Here is a 26,552-nt window from a genome sequence, read left to right on the forward strand (position 1 = left end):
TATCAGTGGTGATATGGTAGTAGTTTCGCTAATTCTCTCAGTGACTCTAATGTGAACCAGAAAACTCCAGAAGCCTGTAGAAATTTAGAACATATAATTTGTTCCCTCTATTCATCAGATAAGTTCTGCCCTGCATTCCTGTTAAACATCAAAGAACGGCTATGGAAAGAGGAAAACAGTTTTCTCTAGATTACAATGCAATTTTTAAAATGTTTTTTCTACAAAACATTTTCAGTTCCTAGTATTGGAGAAATGCATGATATAATAATAATAATAATAATTAATGAACTACTCTGGGTACTAGGATTTGCCTGAGGTGATACACCTTGAGGCTTTGGAAGAAATTACAATATAAACAGGTTTTAGAGAATTCATCATGCAAAGTCTTTCTATTTCTGAGCTATATGTAAATTTGGGATAGGGTCCCTATCTCATGGAGCTATTGTCATGAAGATTAATTAGTTAGGCCTGTGTTTCATGAGACAAAGTGCCAAATCTTTAGAGACTAATAGATCTTTTTTAAAAATCTGGCGTTTTCTTACACTGAATTTCTTTCAGGATCAGGACCATAATCTACAACATATTTTCCATCTTAAAAGTGCACAAAATTATTAAGTATTATTATTTGTTTTGACCAGTCACATTCTCTTTGGTTTAATATTTTTAAGTCTCCCCAGAAGTTATTGATTTAAACAGTTTTTTATTTTCTTTTTGCTGGTTTTGGCAAATTCACAGTGTACAGCCTGCAGCTCACAGTTCAAAGTGCTTCTCTGACCACCCAAATGCCTCTCACCTGGGAGCTCTGTGAGCACATCAAATCTTCCACTGAGATTTTAGCATTTTTTCTTTTTAGGCTTAAATCACTTTAAGTTAAAATGCTGTCACTGTAGTGATGAAGGGTTACTGATGGTAAAATGTTCTTGTCTATAGCCAACCCTGTCTTCCTCACAACAATAATTCTACAAACATTGACAAAGAAACTCTCAAACCAGTTAATGGATGTAGTGAGTTTGACAACATAAACTATTATGTGGCAGATTCTGTGCCTTGCCAATCCACTGTACTGCCCTGAAAGGGAAAATTCCTAATGAGTAGTATCTCCCTATTAATGGTTTAATAATATGGCTGTGTCACAGTAAACACCTAACTCCCATGTAGAAATCACATGGAAAATGTGAGTATTAGAGCAATGTTCACTGTCAGTTATTACTGTCTAATTAGTCATCTTCAACATACCACAAGGTACTGAGTGGAATACTTGTAGTACTCCTTTGAAAAAGAAAAAAACTATTATTTCCAGAAGTGTGATTTGAATGCAGTGATCAAACACTCCAAGTTTGATTCAGACTGTATTTATTTCTTATCTAGTGCGTCTGAGCTAACTACCTTGAGGCAGCAATATAGTTGCTGTGACTTGCTTCTTGAAAATTCGTTTTGCTCCTTCTTAAAATCTTGGCCTGCTTGACCTCAGCAGCCTTCACCAGTTTGAAAATGCAAGCTATAATCCTCTGTAGGGATTTAGCCAGGTGTCTATTACAGCATGTAATCTGTGATATAGCTTCCAATATTCATGCTGAAGAAAGGTTAAGCCCCCCTGTCTTTGTTCCCGAGTAAAAAAGTCCATGAGGTGTTAGCGCGGACAGGAAGCAGACTGAAAGAAGCAACATCTTCAATCAAGCTCTAAGCCTGTGTGTATGGCACAGAAGGATCTTTGTGATGCAGGCTTTGGCTCAGAGTCATCAGATTTTAACCCTTGAACAGAAGCTGCTGACTGCCCTGTTGATATTTAAAGGTTACAATACCACTGTCTCTATCCTAAATCCTTACCCAAGGGTCCTTGTTCCATTTGTCACCAAGCTGTGCCCACAGATAAGCCTGGTAAGACGCCTCAGTGGTCCAGCTGATGGCCGGCCAGCAGCACCCCTTGCACCACTCTGAACACCTCCATCAGAATTCAAGCTTGCTGACAGAGACCTTGTGTGCAAACACAAACTATATGCTTGAGGGGAAAGTCTCCTGGGACCAGTCAGCAGCTTCTCAGATAACTCTGCTTTTTTCAGCCATGGCTGAGCAGGATCAAATCATGTGATACAGCCACAGCCCTGTGGCTGCGGAGTAGAGCCTGCAAACAGGCACTTCCCAAAGCCCAACCATCTGAACTGTGGTGGTACTGGTTTTGGCAATATTTTGAATTCCATACGTGAATAAAATAAAATAATAGCAACTTAATTTGACTGCCTGCAAGAAGCTATTTAATACCAATATCCAATTACTGTACAGCAAAACAGTGGTTTTTTTCTAGCTGGTAATGGTATAGAGAAACCTCATAAACCTCTTATGTTAATTGGCAGTGAAGCATTTAGAATTATTTATTAGCATTTAATTATTTAGAAATCTCCTAATGATGTAAATATCATTTTAAAAAGTTATAAGTATTTTTCACCTTGTCCAGCTGAAAAGCTGTTACTTGGAGAGCTTAAATTAAGATCTATTTCCAGCTGCCTGCTGGTCACAAAATTACTTATCGCTGCTAATGTTTTGGTTGTTTAGACGTTCCCACCACAGAATGTGCTTAGTTTTGACAAACTGGGGAAAGTTTTCCATGTTGTATTCATTGTACTGAAATAGAGGTCTTAAAGAGGATTATCTTAGAGATGTAGACATTAAAATACATAACTAATCTCAGTTAATTGAATTGTTTCATACTAACATGCATTGAACTTCCATGTAGGCAGCTTTACACAGTTTTGATAGTATAAATATGATTTAACATATAAATTACCTTTTAAGATTAATTAGAAACAGTTTAAAGCCAAGTTACGTGTAGAAAAATTGAGGATCTGATTCTAAGCCTCTGAAGCAATATTCAGCCATTACAAAATTACATCACTGAATGCCATGCCAGCAGGCAGATGGGAACTTACCTATCATTATAATTTATCTCCCCATCCCTGTGCTAGAATTCAGGACATTTATTTTATCAGCTTATATTGGCTTATTTTTTTTTCAAATTTCCTCTCCAGAATATTGAACTCCACATGGGTTATTATGGTGTAATCAAATCATTTGTCCCTTTAATGAGAATTGAGTGCTACAGAATTAAAAGAATGACTTCATTTTTGGTGGAAGAAATGCCCAAAGCCTTGTACTTGGAGTCTCGTTTGCAGTGCTTTCCTTGCAGTATGGTTTGGTAAGATCAGATTCAGATGTGGGGCAGTGCTGTCATCCTGGCCTGTGTCTCATTGTGTTCTGCCATTAAGTGGAGTAGCATCAACTTTCTCAAAAATCTTTGTGCACACAGAGATACAGACCACCATTCAGAAGCAAGCAAATGCCAATGTTTAGCATTCACTGTGCACAATCTACAATCTGGATTACCCACTCAGAATCACATAACATGCCTTCTACTCTACCCAGGGACTCAGAATAGCGTTTAGGTTTGGTTTATAACATGAATTACAATGGCCTTACTATCTGCTGTAGGAAACCAAAGACATCCCTAAGCAATGCTTAACAAGTGTCTTGCTATCCAGAACCATTTATTTACTGTTTCAATACCTGTGACCTTCCAGTGATACAGCTTTTGCCAAAGAGATGACAGAAGATACGCATTATAGGTATGCAGACAGCTTCACTATGACAGCCACAGAAATGTCTGGATTTTTCTAGTAAACTTCAGAAAGGTGTGCCTCATGTAACTGAATATTCTCTCCAAAATTTGGATTTATATCTATTCAAAGTGTATGGAACCTTGTAGATCTCATAGTGTGCACATTTTTCCTAAGGAAAGTGCCTAAGTAAGGTGGCATTTCCTTGTATTCATATCTGCTATATGAAATTGAGCTAAGTAACAAAAAAGTCAGTCTTTTATCTATTCTGCCTGAAACTTATTTTGATTTTCACTGTTTTATTCAAAAGGAAGGAATAGGAATAGTAACCGTGAGCTTGAAATCAAGAAAACTGTGACAGGAACTTTTTATAGACATTTTGCAGAATATTCTCAGTTACAGTTCCGTGTTTTGAATCCTTCTGCTTAATGAGTACCATTCTGCTTTTCAAATAACTCTTTCTTATTTTTTTCTTAACTTTGAGTCCTGAAGAATTGTTGTAAATTTTAGGATTCAGCTGTATTAATGGGAAAGTGACATGAGAAAAATGTTTCCCTGTGCAGGGAAGAGAATTTGCTTGTGGGGAGGTGAAAGTAAGTGCCGAAGTCATTTTTCTTTGTGTTTCATGGGAGTATGCCAAGGGGCAGAGCTGTGACCAAGGTGGAAACGTGTATGAAGCTCATTTCATATGCTGGATGGCATTGAACAGCCTCATTGCCCCGAGGACTCGAGGTAGAGTGAAGCAATAATTGTAATTGTAAGAAAAGAAAAGGTTGATCATCATACCAAGGCATGTTCTATTATCAGGACAGGTGAGGCGAACTCTGATTAATGACAATCGCAGCTGCACTTATGTCCATATTCAGCACTAGTAGAAACAGATGTGTGCAACTTTTTCCCCAATAGTGCAGACCATCAGTGACAAAAAACATAACTTCTTCCACAATCCATACTGTACACAGAGAAAGATACAGGGCAGCTATCATTCTCCAAAGCAAATGCAGAATGAACAAGCAGCAAAATATTAATGTGCTGTTGAAAGTTTAAATTGGATGGACGTGATTCAATGCAGCCTGCAGGGTCTGATATCTTGGCAACTGCTGCAAGATACCCCAATCTGCAGACAAAATAGCCTTTGTGAAGGAGAGGAAGATTGTAGCTTGCAAGCTAATGCATCAAAAGGCCAGAGAGAGAATAATTCACTTTCACCTTGCTACAAAGGACAAATAGCAGTAAAAGCTGTGCATTATTGGCAAGCTCTTTTTGTTGCTGTTTTTAACTCAATCCACAGTTCAGACCTCCAGCCACCTCGGCAGCATTCCAGCTGCAGCTGCTGACATCTCCCACCTAATCAAGTGGTGGATTATCTTGTCCTGATAAATTGGAGGCTGTGTTTCATGAAAAGTCTTTCGTGAAGTACTTTTCTACCCTGTATAAGGTGGCAGAAGTCTGAATCAAAGTCGTGGTGCACTAATTTTTCTAGTGGCTTCTGATGGAGAGTGTCAGTGTTTTAAGAAAGGACAGTGTTAGGCTGAAAATACAGTTAAGCATGTTTCATTTCACACCTGGGTGAAACATGAAGTTGTACTGTCCATTGTTTCATATGGAGTGCGTAGGGGCTATACTGCTGACTTCAATAATTTTCACCTAAAAATTGCTTCCTTTACGAATGGAGCTCTTGAGGAGCGTAATTGTTTTTAAAAAGGAATTCTTTTGGCTGTTGAATCTTTCTAAGAGTCAGACTTACTAACCTGTTAGATACTTCTTTACTGTTCCTGGTCTTTTATGACTAGTCACTCCATTCCCACTCCTGCTAACAAAATCTTGCCACATAAGCCCAATACAAGGGTAAATAAACTAGTTAGTTTCTCTAAAATATACTGAGGAAAATATTTACAACACGTAAGTAAATGTACTATATATTTTTGCATACATTTACCTTAATGTAAGATCACTAGGTTTAAGGTAAAATGTACAAGACAAATCTAGTCAAGATAAAGGTATTCCTTGCAAGCACTCATTTCTTCTTTCCCACTTTCACTCCTGAATTAAAAGCAGCAATTTTCATATGCCAAATACAAAACATCTTTATGTGTCACAGTCACTACACTGTTCCTCTTGTAAACTTGTTCTGCTCTTTTCTAGGGGAACCCCTACATGTGCAATAATGAATGTGATGCAAGTACCCAAGAACTGGCTCATCCTCCAGAATTGATGTTTGATCTTGAAGGAAGACATCCATCCACATTTTGGCAGTCCACAACTTGGAAGGATTATCCAAAGCCTCTTCATGTTAATATTACACTCTCCTGGAACAAAACCATTGAGCTGACAGATAACATAGTTATCACTTTTGAATCTGGCCGTCCAGACCAAATGATCCTGGAGAAATCCCTCGACTATGGACGAACATGGCAGCCCTACCAGTATTATGCCACAGACTGTTTAGATGCTTTCCACATGGATCCAAAATCAGTGAGGGATTTATCACAGCATACAGTCCTAGAAATCATTTGCACGGAAGAATACTCTACTGGATATATGACAAACAGTAAAATAATCCACTTTGAAATCAAAGATAGATTTGCTTTTTTTGCTGGACCTCGGCTTCATAATATGGCTTCTCTTTATGGCCAGCTTGACACAACCAAGAAATTAAGAGATTTCTTTACCATCACAGATCTGAGGATAAGATTGCTTAGACCAGCAACTGGAGAAATATATGTAGATGAGCAACACCTGGCACGGTACTTTTATGCCATCTCAGACATAAGGGTATATGGAAGGTAAGAGATTATAAACCTTTAGGAACAAGCATATGAGTTTGTTTATAGAGGTTATATAAAAACGGTTTGTTTCCCCAAACATAACGAATAGCAACCAAAGTGTGTTCATTGGAAATTTGACTCGGTGCAATTTTGATAGTATTAGAAGTTTCTGACTCAATGGCACTAAATCATGGGCATTTGCTGTCACTAGCCTGCAAAGCCCTGAATGATTAAAGCATTTTCTTACATTGGCTCAGGATTTCAACCTGGCATTATGACACTTTTCAGGGACTCTCTTTCTGCTTTTATACAGTTGAAGCTTCATCTGTGGGCAATTAACTGAGAAGAGGGATTCAATTTCATTATTTTTTCTAGGCCTTTAATGCAAGAATCAATTGATACAGCAGCCTTTGCATAGACTTTTTCCAGTAGGGCAAATTATATATAAACAATGAGGCAACAGAGATGAGAGTCCATTCCTTTTACTTTAATTAGCTCTGAAATGCCATGAAACTGAAGCAGAATGGAAAAACCAGCAGTGTTTTGGAGGGCATGAGACTGATCTGAATGCAGCACAGATTATTACTCATCCAGGTTCAAGACAGATTGGCCCTCTGTGGCAAGCAAGGGCTGGTATCAGGTGTCCTAGACTCAAAAATAACAAAAGCGCGGTGACATTCATATAGGGAAATCTCCTTACCATCTCTAACTAGCAATTGACTGATGACCTCAAGCAGAAGGGTGATATTCTTAACATGTGTCTTGGATGCATATTTGTTCAGAAGAAACAAATGGTATCTTCTCTATTAGCTATTCACTCAACTCCCTAATGAACCCTTTTGTCTTTTTGTTTTGCTCTGTACCTTCAGAGAGTTCAAATCCTCCTTTTTATTTCTTTATATATTTTTTAAGAGAAGCTAGATATCAACACAAACAGGAAAGCTAATTTATCTTAGTAGGCTGACATATTTTTCCAGGCACAGGAACAAGTGAAAAATAATAGAGATATTAAATGTCTAATACACTGGTTGTTGTATCTTATCATTCCTTTCATGAGTTTACCATTTTCTCCCTCTTTTATACAAGCCTTTGAAGTTGTTAAGTACTTCCACGATATAAAAATGGATTGATAAAGTCAAAATAAAATCAAATTAATGTTATGCAATCTATTGAAAAATAGATGATCTGAATTTATATGAAAGAAGAATTGCTGCCACATACAGACTTGAATGCATAAGGATTTCTGCAGGATCATAGATTTAGCATGTAGTTACCATGTTCTGCATCCAAACCATGTTCAGGCTAAGTGGATCGTGGGCAACTTAAAATAGTTTGAAATAGTTTAGTAATACTAACTCCAGCATATCAAAATTGGCAAATATGTTCTACTTCATGTGTATCCTTTCTCCACGAGGCTACAATAAGTCATGTATACAGAGAGATTAGACCAGAGATCAGGATTTTAATTTCCTTACACTTAAAGAAAATGTTGCTTCCTATTTGAAAACCCAGGAATGCTTCAATTAGACCATCAGTGTCTTGTCAAAAAAAGCATTTGAGGAGGGGGAAAAAAAAAAAGAGCGCACCGCATGCAAATTAGAAACTGAAACCTTCCAAACATAGCTGGGAGACAGCAATCTTTTGAAAAATTATCTATAAAAATGAAGTCTACCTGTACAGAGAACTTATCTGATGCTGAAGCTTGTTGTCTAAATGCAATAGTAATTCAACTTATGTGTTAACAGAATTATCTGATATGTAATACTGTCTCACTAGATTAGATCTGTGTGAATTCTTGTTACTCTTCTGCTAATAAGAACAGCTCTTTAGGGATTTGGGGTCCTTGCCTTCAACACATAGAGAGCCTTTCTCATTAAATAATTTGTGGGCTTGCTTATTGCTAAGGATGCATGCCCTGATTGTTTGGTCCCACTGAAGAGTCTCTTGCAATAGGCCCCTGTCTGATGTATTTGTGGTCTCCTACCAGAAACTCCACAGGCTCCCTCTGCCAGATCTCCAAACAAGCAATTTGGCCCCATGCCCTGGTATGGTGCCAGCAGGTGTGGTAATACAGACTCAGAATTGTATGGATTGAAAGAGGGGAAGCGGCAACAGTTACAGGTTGTTTTGTGACCATTTCTGATTCAGCTGAACTTTCCAGCCCTTGCACCTTAATCCAGGATATTAACATATTAACTGAAAATTAATTTATATATATATATTTTTGTTTTGTTTTGTTTTGTTTTGTTTTGTTTTTTTGCCACAATTTTTCACATTTTTCACACACTTTGAGACTTAGGTAAAGATAGGATTGTCAATGAGCGGCTTGCTAGCCAAGCGGGCCATGGGCCCCTTGAACAGCTGTACGAGCAGGACAAGGTGGGAGGCTGTAAAGACATACAGATTGGAAAATACTAGTGTGTTCTCTGCAAGGACACCGTGTCCTTGAGGCCCGAAGTAAACAACCAAGGAGAAACTTGGGTCGGAGATAAAGAAGTATCTGTGGGGGGTGCCGCAGAGATAGTTACTAAGACATGAAAGCACGTGTAACCAATCATCTTTGTGGGTTAGGGGTTGTTACGGGGTGGTTCACCAATCAGTTTGTGCCAAGTTTGCTAAAGTGATTATAAATATAGGCTTGCTTTAACAGTAGAGTTGGAGTTTTCTGATGCACTCATATTGAGTTTCTGTCATCACTCCCCGCGTTTCTGGACTAGCGAACTGACTAAATCCCAGGACCAGCCCTGCCGTTCTGCAGCATAGGATATGCAGGATTCCATGAGGATGGGATGGATACAAAGGGATGATACCTAAAGCTTGTTGCTAGCAGACACATTTGGAAGCTAGTCTCTTTGTTAAAAATATAACCTGTAGTTTAAATAAAGTTAAAATCACCAAAGCTTAAAATAGCATGTTCCTAAAGGCAGCCTAAAATTTGTTTCATGCTCTATTTTAAGAATCAATACCAATGGAAAATATCTATCTTAAAGATGCCAAATTAATATACAAAATGCTGAAATGTCTAATACTTCACAATGAATTAAAGACAGGAGATTTTCGCACTTAATATATGGTTTGTTTCATCACTGCTTTGCAGTTTGGTGTAAAATAAGCCTGATGTATCAGAGATGAAAGCCGGTGTGTTCTTAATGGGTGCTTTACCTCCTCTATTACTACCTGTTTGTTCATCTTCAGTTTACCTCTTTCATTGTGTGTTTACTAAGCTGATGAAAAAAAAAGGAAACCTGACTGCCTGGCTGTTAGCAATTTCAGCAACCCCATTGTGCTCATATTATTCAAGAAACCTAATAATCCACATGAACTAATTCTGACTTACTGATGGCCTGCTTCACTAAATCAGAGTGATTTTTTCCAGTGAATAATGGACGATGTAGTGTGCCAGTACCTTAATTAAAGATAGCCTCTCTTAGTCTTGATCTCATTTTAATTTACAGGGTAATACTACAATAATATCACTAATGGAAGGTACATTAAAGGGCATCAAGTAGCATTAACTGTATTAAATTATGGCACTTGTGTTAATTAACTGCTGAAGCAAGATGGTCCTAACGGCTAGAAAGGTCGATTAATGCATAAATAAAGTCTTCTGGGATGGGAAATTAGGAAAGAGTAGACAAGTCTCTGTCCTGTAGCAGAGAATCAAAGGTACCCCATGTGATAACCTCAGGAAGGTTTCTCTCCTTTCACTGCTTGAGGAGGTGGATGTGCAGTGGGCTCTGCAGATCCAACATACCATGAGCCCTGACAGTAAGCACACAGTGCTTTTCTTTTTTTCTTTTCTTTTTTTTTTTTTTTCTTTTTTTCTTTTTTTTTTATTTTTTATTTTATTATTATTATTATTATTTTTTTTGGTAGAATTTCACTGAAGTGCTGATAATAGTTCCTTTGAAGTCAAGCAAAAGGATCCTAGCAGATTTTAGATCTAACTGCTAAAGGTTTAGCCGGATTCATTCCAAAATATTTTTGTTCAACTTTTATGTTGTCAATAATATGCACATTTTTACACTGCAACAATAACTATAATTTTAGACAATAGTAAATACATACATATATATACCCCCAGTGGTTATAGAATGACTATCTAGCTAAATCAAAGAAAAATCTCATCCCACATTGTTCTTTTGTGATTAGTTTTTGATCTAAGAGCAAAGAATTTCTTTCTGACACTAGAGTACTCAGCCTCTATACAATGTTATTAAGCCCTTTCGAATTTATTTTTATATTCTTCTTGCCTTGAAGCTTCTTTATTTAAGCTCCAGAATTTTCTGACCCTGCCTCAGCTACACTTGCAGTTCCAGCAGTAACAGAAACCTCTAAGTTGCAGTAGGCATGTGAAAAATATCCTCCGTTTTAACAGTTACTTGCTCTCACTTATCTCTTCCAAATTTAATCCATCTCAGAATCTGACCAAATTGCACTTGGGGAAGGCATACTTGCTACTCTGTGGCTTGGGGTTTTTTGCCTTTTTTGTTATCCTGCCCTGCAGACCCGGTAGCACCGGCTTGCTGGTGCTACAACGCTCATGCTGCAGAGTGCCCCCCAGCTTGGGTGCCAGACCCTGGGTTCTTCCTCACATGGATGGATCAATGGGATTATATATGGGGTGTTATTCTGGCATGCACAAGACAGCACTAAAAAAATATCCCTCTGTGATGTACCCCAAAGCAGAACTTTGCTCAGTGGAAATAGGAGTACAAAATTGCGCTTTACTTTATTTACAGGGAAATGTTTTCATTAACATTCAGCTCAAAACCTGACAACCAAAGTAAAGATAAGTTGGCATTAAACTTTAAAGGGGACAGATAAATACCATTCATATTTCAACTATATATTTACTGTACTTGAATACTCTTTTGATTTACAAGAACACTTCACAAGAAGGTTATTTTCACTAGTACTAGGAGTAATTCTAGCAATTTCTCCAATTTAATTATAAACTCATTAGAGAATAAGAGAGAAAAAAACTTGTGTATTTAAGAGCATGTCAATTTATCCTTAACTCCCAAGTGCAATTAGCTTTTTAAATTTATCTACTGTAATATGTCAGCAAGGAAGATTGCCCTTCTTTTCATGTAAACAAATCTAAAATCATTAGCAATTGAAATAATTAAATAGTTACTGTGTTTATTTTCACATTAGCAGTCTCCAGTGGTTCAGTGGATTACCAGTGTTTTAGGCAGGTTTTAGTCCTGCCCATGTTCCAGTGATACTAAATAGTATTTTGTTTGTTTCCACCTGCCATCCTGATTACATAAGTCCTGGCAATCAGCTCAGAGTGGTTTCAGTCTTGTAGCGACTTGAAGGGGAGCAGAGCATTAGAATCTGGAAGGCTGATAAAGCCTTTAATTCTGCTACTGCCTTTTGAAACCAGTGGAATTAAACCACCAGTTTTCACACACCACCTTTCCTCATTAGCATTTGATCATCTTTTTTTTGGCCCATTTTGCAAAACGTCAAGTATTTCAGTACTGATCTCCCTCGGCTGCCTTTCAAGAAAGCCCCATATCATGCAGAATCAGTGTTTGAGGAGAGGAACCAAGCTCTTTTGTAGTATAATTCATTTTGCCATTGAACATTAAAGAAATAGAGATGAAACTACTGATGAAAGAAATGAGAATTTTTTCTTTCTGTGTTACTTTATATGCTGAAAAGCTATCCAAAGAGCCTTTCTGAATAAATTTGGTGATTCCGACATCTTGCAGAAACTTTCTTTCCTTTAAGCTTTTCATTTCAAAAGATCTCAATTTAATGCCTAAAGATTCTCTGGATCACATGTACAAATGATCTCTGGCACTAGGATGTCCTTCAGGTTGTGTCAGTGATAATACGTACATGATCCAAGCTGGAGCAGTACAACATGCTATCATGTTAAAAGTTTAAAATCTAGCTCAACTATTTCACAAGTAACAGAAACTACCAATTTGCAGAGGTTTTGTTTTGTTTTGTTTTTCTGTGATTCTGATTCCTTCCACAAGTATCCACATGGTGAGCTTTTCTGCAGTCAATTTTGCCTATTTCTGTATTTAACTAAATGTGTTTAGAAGATGAGTTTTCAAGTACACTCATCAAATTAATAAGTTCCTCAGAAGGAAGTAGATGGACTTAGAATATACATATGCTTTTTCTTGACATAGATAATATTTCTCTCTCTCTACTAATCTTTTTTGTTGTAATAAATAAGACATCATCTGTGATTTAAAAAAATGTTCAAAGTTAAGACAGTTTCTGCCTTTTCACTTCTTTTCTTCTAGTATAGCGCTGTAGTAAATATACTGTACACTATGTGAAGCTACATATTGGAGTAAGAGACCAAATCTGATACTAGTTTCAGGTGCCATCTTTTAAATTAGGACTAATTTCTGTGATTTCAGTTACTTGTACTTAACTGACGGGTTTCAAATACAGAAGTGAGAGAAAACAAGTGAAGAACAGGAAGGGAGGAAGAAGGAAGGAAAGAACATCGGAGGATAGAAGTGACAAGGTTGTCACATCTTCTATTTGAAAGAAATGAAGAAAAAAGATAAATAAATAATGAACGAAAACATACCTCTATATCTTTTCATCTTCTGCCATCCTCAGCTAATAAGGCAAGACAGTTCTGCTAATTTCAGGAGAAGTCCAGTGACACAGTAACACAGAGATACTATTAAGAAGACCTGAAAGTTAATAATTAAGGTCGAGTTCTAGTAGCCTTGTTCCCGTGAATTGTTACAGAGGGGCTGTGAGATCTCTTCCTATCATTTGTTCTAGTACCTCACTGGGATTAGTGTGCCTCAGCAGTACCAGTGATCCATGCATGAAGGGAGTCATCATGATTCTTACATGATCACAGAGGACTATAGTGCAAATGAGTCAGCACCACAGACCCCCAGTAAAACAGATAAAACATCTTTTTAACTGGGCTGAACAACGAAGTGTTCAACACTACTGTAATTCTGATTTCATTGAATATGAAATTGTTTGTGGAAAAGCAAGAAAAGAGCTACAGAAAGAGAAGGCAATGCTGTGAATTTACCACGCAGCAATATGGTCAAGAAAAAGGAGATGAAAGGTTACACTGCAGGTAGAGTTCCCAAGAGAATGTCTGGCTGCTGACGCATGAGGAAAGCATAATGTTAACTGCAGCTCTTTGCAGAAGAACAGGCTGCGTTCTGGTTAGCTTTGTGGAATATGGTAAAAATGAAAGAATGCTGAGTGGCAGGAGACATCATAATGACATTAGGAGGAAGCAGGAACTTGACATACTACCGCTCATGTATGAATCCATCTGAAAGTAGACATCTAATTTCTACAGTTCACAGAGTTCTTAGAGATTTAGAATCTGTCTATTAAGTATCTGCTTCTTCATACAGCACATCATCCAAGCCTGCAGCAAGTAGCAACAGCAACTAATTCAAAGGAAATATCTCATTGGCATGATTTTTATGCCTGAAAGACAGCCATACTCAGAAGAAACTTTTGGACTTCACTGATGATTATTTTGACCACTCTGGCGTGATGACCTCTATTTTACCATAAGACTGAAAACAAACAAAAACAATTCAAGAAAAAGCTAATTATCAATTGCCTCTGTGGACTAGAGCTGAGCAGACCTTGGGACACACTACGGATAGTGCAATATATATGGTATATACACACACATATATCCCAGTGCCAGAGGGCATTTTTTTAAAGTTAAAGTCTTTCTTTGAACCATTTAGTCCTTCCTCTAAATTTGACGGCTGTGAAGATATCAGTAGTTGTCTACTTCTTCCTTGCAACCCTCCTGGAATTTCTTGTGATAAGTCCTCAGTTGCTTTCATTTTCACCCTTGAATTCATTTCTGTTTTTTTAGGAGCTATTCAGCGTCTTTGTTCACTACCATTCAGTACTCCCACTTTCACCCTATCTAGATATGCGTTAAACTGTAATATGATACAATATCTGATATAGTAAGATTTATAAAATACTTTGAAATACATTTAAGAAAGATTAAGAAAGATTGGTAGAGAAGCACAATGGATTGTTATAATCTGTCCTCCCTGCACCATCACTCATAAACAAGCTAACAGGAGTACCAGTATAAATGTTAATGATAGCAGCACTGTCTTGATGATGGAGGGACACCATGGGTCATGTTTAACTGCCATCAGTATTTCTGTGACGTTGCATGTGAAACCTATTAGCCACCAAAAAAATAAAATCCGATTACAATAATGATATATACTCATACATTGAGATATGCATCTTTACACTCAACTAATTAGTTGGCACTGACTGTTTTCACTTTGCTCGGTGACATGTGGTATATAAATCATTACAATATGTTAAATGCAAATTGTTGGTAATAGGGTAACCATCTGCTCACTGTTGGAAAGTTTGCAGAGGAATATAGTAAGCTGTACTTCGAATAACGATGCTATCCTCACATCCCTGAAATACCAAATATCTAAAAACAGCTGCCTCCACTAATGCCAATGTTACTAATATGTCTCTTACCCTTTTCATTTTCAGAAGTAAACTACATATTTTAAGAGGTAATTTTGTTCTTCAGTATGAACTTGACTTCAAGGCTAGAGCTTGCAACAGCAATGTGAACCACCATTTCTCAGAGCCTGATCTTTTGCTTAGACTGTGTTGAGTGCTTTTGAGAAGCCAATAAATAACCAGGCTACCTACTCTTTTTGGGACATCTTTTCTTCCACAAATATAATTAAACCTTCATCCTCCTCTAAACCCCTCCCGCTAGGCCCTTTTCCAGAGATGACATGATTTTATACGTGATAGATTGTTGGCACATTGCTGTCTGCTAATGTATTGCTCTAGAGACCATCAAAGAGTGCCTTCCATCTAATAATCTACCATGCCCTATGAGGGCTAGAGATCACCACTGCAAAGAGGGATCAATTATTTTACCACAGACATGTATTATCAGGGGCTGTCACATACTTTCTTAATGAGCATTTCTGGATACCCAAGTGACAAAGTAATGCATTGGAAAATTAGGAGTGGGACAAGAGTGAAGGACTGCCTGCCAAAGTGGAGGCCGTGCCTTCAAGCCAGAGCAGCTCCTTCTTTCCTTACCCATTCAGTCATTTGCTGGTCAGGGTCACTGTCACAGTGCTCATATGCTGGCTCCCCTGTAGTAATATATTGCATTATCACCTATCAGAGAGATTAATATGTTCACATGCTGAATTCCCAAGACACAGCTCTCAGCATTAAAAAAGCCGATGAATTAATTCAGCTCCCACTGACTGAATGGAAAAGTTTGTGCTTTCATCATAGTCAGATGGCAATGCTGCTATTGCTTTCTTTGGGCGGGAGGGATTGCTGTCTGTTCAGGGGTTACGCCTGGCATGACGGTGTCTGAATTAGGATTGTGCTCCTGGAGAAGCACCTGCAGGGGAAGAGGCTGCAGGAGAGCTCATTAGCCCTGCAGTTCTCAGCCCCTGAATGAATTACACAATGAGATGCTTGCTCTACAGGGTCTCAGAAACCTGCAGCTTTGTGTAGGTATGCTGTCTTGCAAAGCTGAGTTCAAAAAACGTTGAAGGGAGACAGCTTTATGCTAACACATTTTCCTTTGTTGCCTTGCAGAAAAGAGGAGCTGTCTGAACACAAATTTTGTGACTCCATTTTGATTCACAATGAATGCTTGTCTGTTTCAAAATGGGGTGTCTGAGCCTTAAAGATATCTATAGACAGAGCTGGTCGGATGAGTAGTACTTTATAATACCTGAAAGGCATGGTGTCAGCAACGGGAATTTGATAAGCTGAGGTCCTGAATTGGATTCCAGCAATGGTCCCAAGTTTGAGGAAGCTCTCATTTCAAATTGCAAGCAGAGGAAAAACAGGATTCTTTCTCTTTAATTGCATTACTTTTATTGAACTGAAGCATTGCTTCAGTTCCCAGAACACTTTATATATTATTTTAATTCAAGTTAGCAGAGACAGAACAGTAGGACAGTTTATTGTTTCTGACATGTTACTCATTTTCCCATTCAACTCTCTTGTGCATTAAGAATTTTAAGGTTTGGGGATGCTGTTCACCGAAGTCATTATAAATAAATTAATTTCCACATATTTGACTTGATGACACTTCTATGGAGCTTTTGTCTATAGTCCTGTTCAGAACAGCCATGCCAGTCAGGTAAACATGAACTAGACTCCACAAACTTTCTGGTAGCTCTTTGCACAGAGAGGAATGTTACATTCAAGCCCTCAGTAGACAAACCTTTGAGTTTTATTTCATGTATGCTGCTAGCATTCACTGTGACACAAATCCTGGCAATCAGATGCTTTCCATCTGTTGTTTTCAGAGGAAAGGGAGGGTCATCTGAGAGATCTGAGGTTTTTTAGCCTTGCATACCCCGGGCTGTATTTTTATAGCCTCATCACATTTTAATTTGCTCTAGATCTTCTCATTATATTTATTGAACTGTGAGCCAATTTTCCCTTACTTAGAGCCAGGGTTGTAGATTTTGCCATATAAGCACAATAAGGAATTGACTTGAAAAACCATTTCAAAACATTATCATCTTTCCCCCAGGCAGAGCACAGCACAGCACAGCAGTTCCTTGACCTTCCACAAGCAGGAACAGGGTGCAGAGACAGCAGGTGGGACAGGGGACAGAGCTGCAATATGAGAAGGCGTCTGTTTTGTCAATGACCCACTTTAGGAAATGCTCCTTCCACACCACTCCAGCTGCTCATTTCTCACCATTTTCACTTCTCTTTTTGGTGATCATCACTCCTTCAATCATATTGCACAAGGAGTCACTGCCTATGTGGCTCAAAGAAGGCATGGAAACCTTCATCAGGAAAAGAAAAAATGAGATGTGAGAGGCAGAGGAGAGGGAAAAACATGAACGTCTCAATTTTCAGTGAAAAATAAACCTATTGTTCTTTGTCAGTGCAGAAAATTGCTCATCATTTAGAGGCTTCATTAAAGACACTGTGCTTATGGAAGTATGCCTTTTTTCCTTTGAAAACTCCTGAAATAATTCTTCCAGCAGGACAGCAAAACAGCAAGGAGCCAGTTACATTTTTAATCACTTGCATCCCATAGGAATTGCAGTCTGCCAACGAGGGCAGCTCCTTCCCCTTTGCAACACAGGAAAAGAATTGAGAAATGGGAAGCTGTGGCTCCAGGATGGTTTCTTACAGTTATTAATGAGGTAAAGATCAAAAAACCCGAGTGTAATTAACTGCTAATATTCTGCTACTGAAAATGTTTAACCCAATCCACAAACTGTCTATGAAAAATATGATTTTCATTTCACTTTTCCACTTGATTTTTTCTTTCTTCCAAATCGTGAATGTGGACTAGAGAAACAGTTGGATGAAGACAAAAGAGAAAAGTAAAATAATTGTATATTTCTCTTCCACTGAGCATATTTCAAAAGAAAAAGAGTATTGGTACTGCACACTCAGACCAGATGGCATTATGTTACCTTCTCATCGGTTAGTCACTCACTGCAGAGGTGACCCACAATGTGGTGTTTCTTTCCTGGATTAGTCCATTCATGTGAATGGCAGCAGTTGCTTTATTTATGATTTATACAAATACCACATTCAAGATATGGTATCTTAAAAGATATCTCTGGACTTTTTTTTTTTTTTATAGAGTTGCTGTGTTGAGAGATGACATTCTGCAATCTCTCTTTGTTCCAATAGTTTCCAATAGTTACCTTTGGAGAACAGGACAGGCTGTGGATCTTGTGGTCTGTACGTTTGCTTGTCCGTTAATGCTTCATAAAATATACATGATTGAAATAGGAGAGATGCAGCAGAATTATACCACCAGAATCACAAAGAGTTGTAAGTCAATTCCAAACATAGGCAAAATCTATTAACATAGTTCATTGGTTTCCTTACTGCACGGTCCCACCCAGATTTTCAAATAGCATATGCACAGTTAATGTATAGCTGACATTCAGCCTGTCTGCAAATTATGGAGAAATTTATGCCCTTCCTACTCCCAAGGAAAACGTTCTGCAATTAAAAGTGTGCTGAACATATGATGTAACATGAGAAAAGCTTTTGCAAATATTGCTGCAATGCAAACATAATTAATAGAACATAAAGTCCAGTTCTCTCCCTATCCAGGAGCCTCCCAGTCATTTATAACTCTTCAAATGTGTACTTTTTTATATCCTCTTTTGCTTATCACATTAAAACAAAACAAAACAAAACAAAAACAAAAAACAAAAAACCACAAAACACCACCACAGATTTGAAATTTCATCCTCCGTGGGGAGGTGAGGCTTCATCTTGAGAGTCTTGTGGCAGCAGCCAAGTGCACTTGTTCCAGCCTAGCAGCCACAAGAGCAGGTGCTAATAAGACCAAGTGGTGTACCACTGTTTTGTCAAGGTGTTACAGAGTTCTCAATCTATACATTTAGCTCAAGACAAGCCTGTTAGAAATGAACTTATCTTACTAAAAAAACAAAATAAAACAAAAAAAACCCCAACCTTCTGTATCTTCAGGCTCAATATCTGGTAGTCCAGAGATTATTATGGAAAGGTAACACTGAAACAAAATACAGGAGTGTTTTCCATCAAAGGAAAAAAAAGGAATTAAAATCTTGCTTTCTTAAAATGTTGTATTTTGAAAAAGATATTCAACTTCTGTTACAGTAAGTTTGGACAGGTGCCAGAATCTTGTTCCCTTTGTGATATTATTTTACGGCCACTAAGTGATTTGGTTCAGTCGATTTGCTGTATATCACAACAGAAACATATATAGCATTAAATCCACGAAGTACTGCACTTTTCCTCTCTTGAGGTTTTCTGTGCAATGTGAAAACAGAGAACAGCTTTAACAAGATCTGGGTGCCTTCATGAATCTGGTGTAATCTTCCCCTCCTAGATGCATAGGTCACTAGGAGAAGATGAAACAATAGATGTGGAAAGGCGATGAGCAGTAATGGTAGTGATAAGAGATCATGGCTGCTATGGGCACCATTCCAAACCCCAGTGGAACTGTCTACTTGCCCCTCCTTTGCAAATATCAGAGAACACACATTTGTGAGAGAGAACACCAGCACTGAAATATGTCAGATACTAACACTTACTCCTTCATCCCCAGAAGTATTGTTTATGAACATATGTCCTAACAATGTGGCTATTATCCTTTTCTTTTCTTTTTTTTCCCTTTAATGTACTTGTGTAATTCGAAAGGTTTTATTAATTATGTTGAAGTTAATTGAGAAGATAAAGCTCTGTGCAATACAGGAGTTTTTGTTAGGGTCCTCGCTGGGCACCTTGTCCTTTCCTGCCAGTCAGGTCTTCAGGACAAATTCCTCTTCTTTTTCCTGCATGGCATTTTTCTGCCAGTACGCAAACAAAACTGAGCAGTGGTCTCCTCCCCATGGTCTGGGGTATGCTTTAAGACCAGAAACTCTCACTCACCACCTGAATGCGCCCCAAAGATGATCCTGCCCACAAGGCATCTTATTTCATCTGTTCTTCACAGTATGCTTAACAAATGGGTCCTGATGGACAGCCCTGTGTTAATGACTAAAACAAAGTTGTAAAATTAAAAACAATATAAAACGTTGTTTTTCAAATCTAGTTTCTACATCTGCTAGATTTTTTGTTTGTTTGTTTTTTACTATGCGTATATATACACACATGCATTTTACTTCCAGATTAGCTCAAATATTCTATGAGAACAGAAACAGCCCATAACTTTTCATTCAAATTTGTGGCTGAGGAAGCCTGCGTGACATTTCAGGGAAAAGGATAAAATTTGTTTAGGATTTTAAAAGCTGTGTTAGGCAAGATAGAAATGCAAAGGTTTATTCTTCAGTATAAATATATACTGATTGTTTTTGTCAGCAGTATTTCTCAATTGCTTTCCCCTGTGACAGGTTTACATTATTCATATCTTACAATCTATCCCTTAAATTTTCAGTTCTATCAGTTTCTTGGTGAAGGTCACAGAATATGACGCATTGATTTGAAATATTTGAAATATAAATGAAGTTGTTCTGTTCTTCTATTACATGGAATGTCATAGTCACAGAATCACAGAACCATAGGGATTAGAAGTGACCTCTGGAAATCACCTGTTCCAATCCCATGCTAACACAGGTTCCCTAGGGTAGCTTGCACTAGGAAAGCATCCAGGATGGTCTTGAATATCTTCAGAGAAGGAGACTTCACAGCCTCTCTGGGCAATCTGTTTCAGTTCTCTGTCACTCTCAAAGTAAAAAAATTTTTCCTCATGTTTGTATGGAACTTCCTATGTTCCAATGAGTGCCCACTGCTGCTTGTTCTGTTATTGGGCACTGTTGAAAAGTGCCTGGCGCCATCCGCTTGACTTTCCTCCCCTTAGGTACTTACAAGCATAAGATCTTCCCACTGTCAGCTCTTCTCCAGGCTGAACAGTCCCAGATCTGCCTACGTCTCACTGAACAGCAGCACAGTCTTCTGGTGTGTCAGCCACTCCTCCCATCATCAGCAAACTTGCAGAGGATGCATTCTATTCCTTCACCCAGGTCACTGATGAAGATATTGAGCAAGACAAAACCAAGCATGACCACTAATTACAGGCCTCCAACTAGACTGGGCCAATGGTCACAATCTTCTGAGCTGTACCAGTCAGTTGGTTCACAGTCCATCTCACTGTCTACTCACCTATCCCATACTTCTAAGCTTACCTGTGATCATGTTGTGGGAGATAGTGTCAAAAGTCTGAAGTCAAGAAACACAACATCCACTGCTCTCCCCTCATCTATCCTGCTGGTCATAGAAAGTTACCAGTTTGGTCAAGCATAATTTCCCGTTGATGAATCTACTGGGTCGTATTCAATCTCCCAGTTTGCCTGGTTTCCTAGACAACAAAAACATGCTCCTGAGCCTTCCATTGACAGTACAGCTTAGCTCCAGCCCTTCTTAACTTTTTTTGTTTTACACACTATTTGTTAAAACAAACATGATTAATAAAGATTTCAGTGCATTTGAAGGCTACAAACAATCACTTGTTTACTATAGACTGATATTATGCTAGAGTCTTTTGGTTTTTGGTTTAAAATTACAGGTCGTTTGTCACTTAAACTTAGGGAATCACATTGAACAGCATCATTAAACCCGTATCACAGAGGAAGACTTGCATAGTATCTTGTCCCATGGCACATGAATTTGGGGCTAGGCTGAGTACTGAGCTCAGTGGCAGAACTATTTTGGCACTGGAGGAGGAGCAGATAGCACTGCTGGTGGTTCTGTGAATGGCAGATGTACACGTGTCCATACATCTCATACTTCTTTCCAACTGCAACTGATAAGTGAGTGCCTAGCTCTGGACCTCTGAGAGGACTATGTTGTCCATTAGGAGCCATATCCATAGCGTGTCTATTGTGCTCCTGACTTCACATCTATCTTTGGTAAAAAGCCATTAAATTTGGTCCATGATACTGTCTATCTCAGTTTTACTAATAGAAAAGAGCACATATAGTCTTCACAACTTTGAATATTCCACTGACTTTAGTAACACACAGTGTTTGAGGAATCTAGCCAATTTAATGGCTTCGAGACAACATGAAGTATTATCTGTAATTAAACAATATTCGTAGGGTATTTCTGAAAAAGAAAACAAGCTTGCAGTGACATGAAGTTAGCAACTGAAATGAAGTAGGTGAAAGAATACTTTTCCAGAAAAGATACAGTCAGAATCTTATTTTCTGAATAGTTTAAAATCAGGCCCAGCAAATAATTTGACTATGCTGTATTATTAGACTAACAGGGCTAGAGATAAGATGACCCAATACCTTTTTGGTATCTGAGGTGCCTATGGGAAGCTAAACTGCTTCTTAATACTTCTAGATACTTCTGCATACTTCAAGCAGAATGCCCACACACAAACCATTCATTTCTCATCTAGTTCTTTTCAGCAGCAGAAAGAACAGGTATTTTTGAAGTATAAATTATTCACAAGAGCAATGTCTGTTAGGATGGATAGAAATATTTTCAGAATTCATGCTACATTAGTAAAAACTTTTTTACTAACTTTATTTAAACCTCACAAAAAGGCAAAATTTTAGCTTTGGAAATATTAAGAAAAAATAAATATTAAAAAAATTAAAAATTAAATATATATGAAAAAATTAAAAATATCAAAAATTTCATTTAAAACCTGAAAATAAAACCACACATTTCATTTCATTTGACACAAGTGATTTTTCCCCCATTTCTTTTTTTTCACTTCAGCAAGTGAACTGAAAAATCAATTATTCTCACAGCTCTACTGGCAAATAATTCTTATCACAATAATTCTAGAAGGAATTATACTCTGACAAGAAGTTTATATTGTATGGAATTTGAAAGTTAGAAAATGGAAGTTAGCATGATAAACAAGGAGAAATATTCTGTTCAGTTTTGTCACTTTTTCCAAGTTATGACTTCCAATCAAGATGGAAATAAGAAGAGGAAGAAAAAAGAGAGAGAATGGAAATAGTTTTCAATGTTTTAAAGTGGATTTGGAGTGTCTATTTTGATAATAATAAGAAACATTCACTTCCCAGTTATTATAGATGGAGCTATGAGTCCTAAGCATTTTGAAAATCAACACTAATATAACTCAAGAAAATATGAGAACAAAGCCACTTTTGAAACACGTAGTCAGATTCCCTTGCTCTGAACAGTTAGTTTTACAGCTTGTTGTTTTGATGGTTTACTCACAAATATCTCAGAACACAATCCAGAAAAGAACATAGATGCTTTGAAAAAGAAGAGGTGTTTTTGAAAAGAATACGGGTGCTCTATCATTAGCCCTAAAGTAAAAGTTCAGCAAAATGATTTTTCAGAAAGAGATTAATTAACCTGCTCATGTAGTAAGTCTTTTCTTCCCTTTACCCTTTATGAGAAGCATCAAAATGAGTTTCCATCTGACTACATCAAGAACAAAGCTGGGATGATGCAGCTCTTGCATGGAGTGTGCCAGGTGCTTTTCTCTTTCTGGCAACATACAGCAATGGCAGCACTGCAGAGGGAGAGATACAGTTCAGAGTTCTTAAGCTCAACCAAAACTTAGCAGTAAGATCAAGGACAAGAAGCAGAACAGCAAAACCCTGGGGTGGTAGAACCAATTTCACCTGTGTAAAACGGGCTCTTCAGAGTGGTTGCAGTAATGATTCTTGGGCAGTGGTTTCTCTACAGGCAAGGAATCAGGTATAAACCTGAAAAAAGGAATGTTAAGCTAGTTCTCAAAATCAAGTGTTAGTTTTAAGGTAGGCTGTATATTTAGAATACAAAACTAGAGTCCGTATTTATCATTTAGAAATATCTACCACGTCAAATGCCAAAAGAGTCATGTCAAGATGGTCAGGCATCAGGAACAGCAGAAAGGCCTTTCCTGTTACTAACCTTGCTTGCTCTTCAGAGAGGTCTCCATTCTTCCAGAGAAACCTGGCACTCTGTAGGACATGAGTGTGGTGGATCCTAAACCCCACCTGCCTCTCCTGTGTCCCTGCATGTAAGGCTCCTGCCCTGATTGATGCTGTGGGCGAAGCAGAGCCCCAGCAGCCTTCATTCCATACAAGGGACACCCAGCCAGGATGGTAGAATTTGGCATCAGCATGATGCTGTACTCCCCTCATGAGGATCTGTCCTCCTGGGACCATACCCACTGCCCCTCCCAGGCACACTGCTTGCAAGACGACAGGCCTGTTTGTCTCCCTCAGAGGCAACCCGTTGCAGCCCATCCATCACTCTTCTACAGATATCATTCTGCAGCACTAACTACCAGGGGCACATTCAAACCTTTAAATGAGTTCATAGGAGATCTCTTAAACAGAAATGCTTTAAAATCTTTTGAAAAGAGCAACAGATGTACTGCTTCACAGAACTGGTTTCCCTGGTGTGGAATTCTGTGCACACCATGGATATTTTTATGCTGCTTTTCTCTATTATAGTCCTCAAAAAGTTACAGCAATCAGTATGAAATTAACCTTGCTTGTTTCTCATGTAGCAGAAATGCTGCTCCCTGACAATGGTTCATGCAAACACTTTATTCCCTACTGTGACACAATAGGTGCTGCATCATGAGTCTTTTCTTATGCTGAAGAAAGTAAAGGTATTTCTGCATCTCACATGTCAGTCCAGCATTAATAGTTGCCAGAACAATTTGTAACAGCTTACTTAGCATAATTCTGCCTAAGGGAAGAAAGGGTTTTTCCCCTACTGCAGAGAGTTAGGAAACATTTTTGAATGATACTGTAAGCATGTCCTCCTGGACAGTAATTTAATGTCCACAATTTTAGACCTCCCACACAACAAATTGTTCCTTTTCAGCAATGCAATGGGAAAAAAAAACCCTTCAGGGTACCAGCTGGCAGCTGATCCTGTGAAATCCTACTTCCAAATAAAGACAGGAAGCTTGGTGCAATTGCTAGCAACCTAAAGCAGCTTTCTTGGAATTGCTGCTAAGCAAATGTAAGACCAATGTTAATTAGATTAAAACAAAAAAAAAAAGTCTATCAATGAAGTATAAAGCAGTGATATGCAATGCAGTTTAGTACCTTCAAATTTAGTGTACAGATTTGTATCAAAATGAAAGGGAAAATAGGAGAAACAGTGACTCCTAAAGACTCTCTAACTTTTGCTGAGTTTCTCTACAAAACTTTGTAGTGCTACATTGCTATACCTTTCGTCTGAGGTTTTTCCATCATATTTATGACTGTCTAGAAGGTTATGGTACAGGCCTGTTTGTATAACACAATATAGAATAACAGAATGAGTTCTTACAGCATAGCACTCAAATTCTGCTGGGAGATTGTGTTCCTTGACATTTTTGCACCATTGGGCCAACAGCAACACGGTACTGGCAAGCAAGATATTACCAAAACAATCTCTAGAATTGTTGGTGCTGCCAGTGGAGCAATGGTTGCTCAGTTGGCAGCACTAGAAGAAATTGTCGTTATTAATGTTCATCTTAGTGAGAGATTTTGCTTCCTCTCCCAGAAAGACATGACTGTCCTCAGCTTTGGCTTCCTCAGGTAGATAATAAAATCTTCCTCTTTCCACAATTAAATGTTACAGCAAAATAGATGCAAAGAAAAAAATCCATAAAATACCAAAATCCTACCTATTCAACAGTCATGGCCCTAAAAGGAGATCACACCTGGACTTCTTGTCTTCTATTGACTCCCACTTTTTTTTCCACACTCTCAATTGCCATTATTGTGTACTCAATTCTAAAAACACAGTGAGTCTAGAATAATGTAAGTGAAAAGTGGAAACAAATTAGGCCACATTTCAGACAACATGCACATAATTTCATTACATCGGCTTGGGATCTGTGTTCGTGGGTAAAATTACTTGTGGAACACGCTGCTGGCAAACTCTTGCAGATCTTCTAGCTGCTCTATTGACACATTTCCATGAAAACTAATATCTCTGAAGAAAAGGAAAAAAACCTGAGCATTTGGAAAGGTGAAGGAAGTTAGTTCTCTATAGCAGCTAACAACAGCTCTCTTTTTCATGCAGATTTGTTTCAGCTTTAACACTCAGATACTTCAGTGACTGGCTTTATACAGACTCAGAAAGAGACATAGGGATATCACTGCTGGTATCCTACTGATGGCAAATATTCTTACTGTGTTCACATCAAGAAGATCCTCAAACACATTTATGGGTTCTCAGCTTTAGTAAGGTATTAGGTAGGAATATATTAAATAATATCTCCCTTCCTTTCCTGAACTGAACTGCTTTCTGAAACTTAAAATCTTTTTTATGCAGCTGATTACAAGGGAAGGTGAAATGTGAATTAGAAAAAATATTCAGCCATTCCACTTGGCTAGGTGTATCTAGGTATCTGATGTCAGATATAGATATTTCTAGATGATAGGCTGAAATAACTCGGAATTAACTGTTCTTTTCTTTTGGGTGCAAGCATCGTTGGATTATTTTTATACCATGAACTTATAAAACTGAAGCAATGGAACATTTTTGATATACTCATCTTCATGATTTTCATCTAGAATCAGAAATTTCACGTGCTTAACTGCTTAAGTGTTTTCAAGACATTTAATAGATTATTGTCACCTTTATGTTTGAGTTCTGAGTGTTGTTGACGTAGCCTGTAAATATTTTTAGTTAGTTTTCAATTGCCTCTTTTCATTTTGAAGGATGACATCTAGCAAACTAATGCATTTCAGAAACATTTACAATT

General features: G+C 38.0%; 1 protein-coding gene across 7 annotated transcripts in view; it reads left to right on the forward strand.

The window, feature by feature from the left end:
- Nucleotides 1-26,552, forward strand: part of NTNG1 (netrin G1) — a 150,888-nt gene that overhangs the window by 58,672 nt on the left and 65,664 nt on the right. For all 7 annotated transcript variants that reach the window (XM_052667014.1, XM_052667010.1, XM_052667008.1 and 4 more), the window contains exon 3: nucleotides 5,754-6,394. In XM_052667014.1, the coding sequence (XP_052522974.1) occupies nucleotides 5,754-6,394 (641 nt within the window). The remainder of the gene's footprint in view (nucleotides 1-5,753; nucleotides 6,395-26,552) is intronic.

Source organism: Tympanuchus pallidicinctus, unplaced genomic scaffold (genome assembly GCF_026119805.1).
Source record: "Tympanuchus pallidicinctus isolate F22 unplaced genomic scaffold, pur_lepc_1.0 scaffold7, whole genome shotgun sequence".
NCBI lineage: Eukaryota > Metazoa > Chordata > Aves > Galliformes > Phasianidae > Tympanuchus > Tympanuchus pallidicinctus.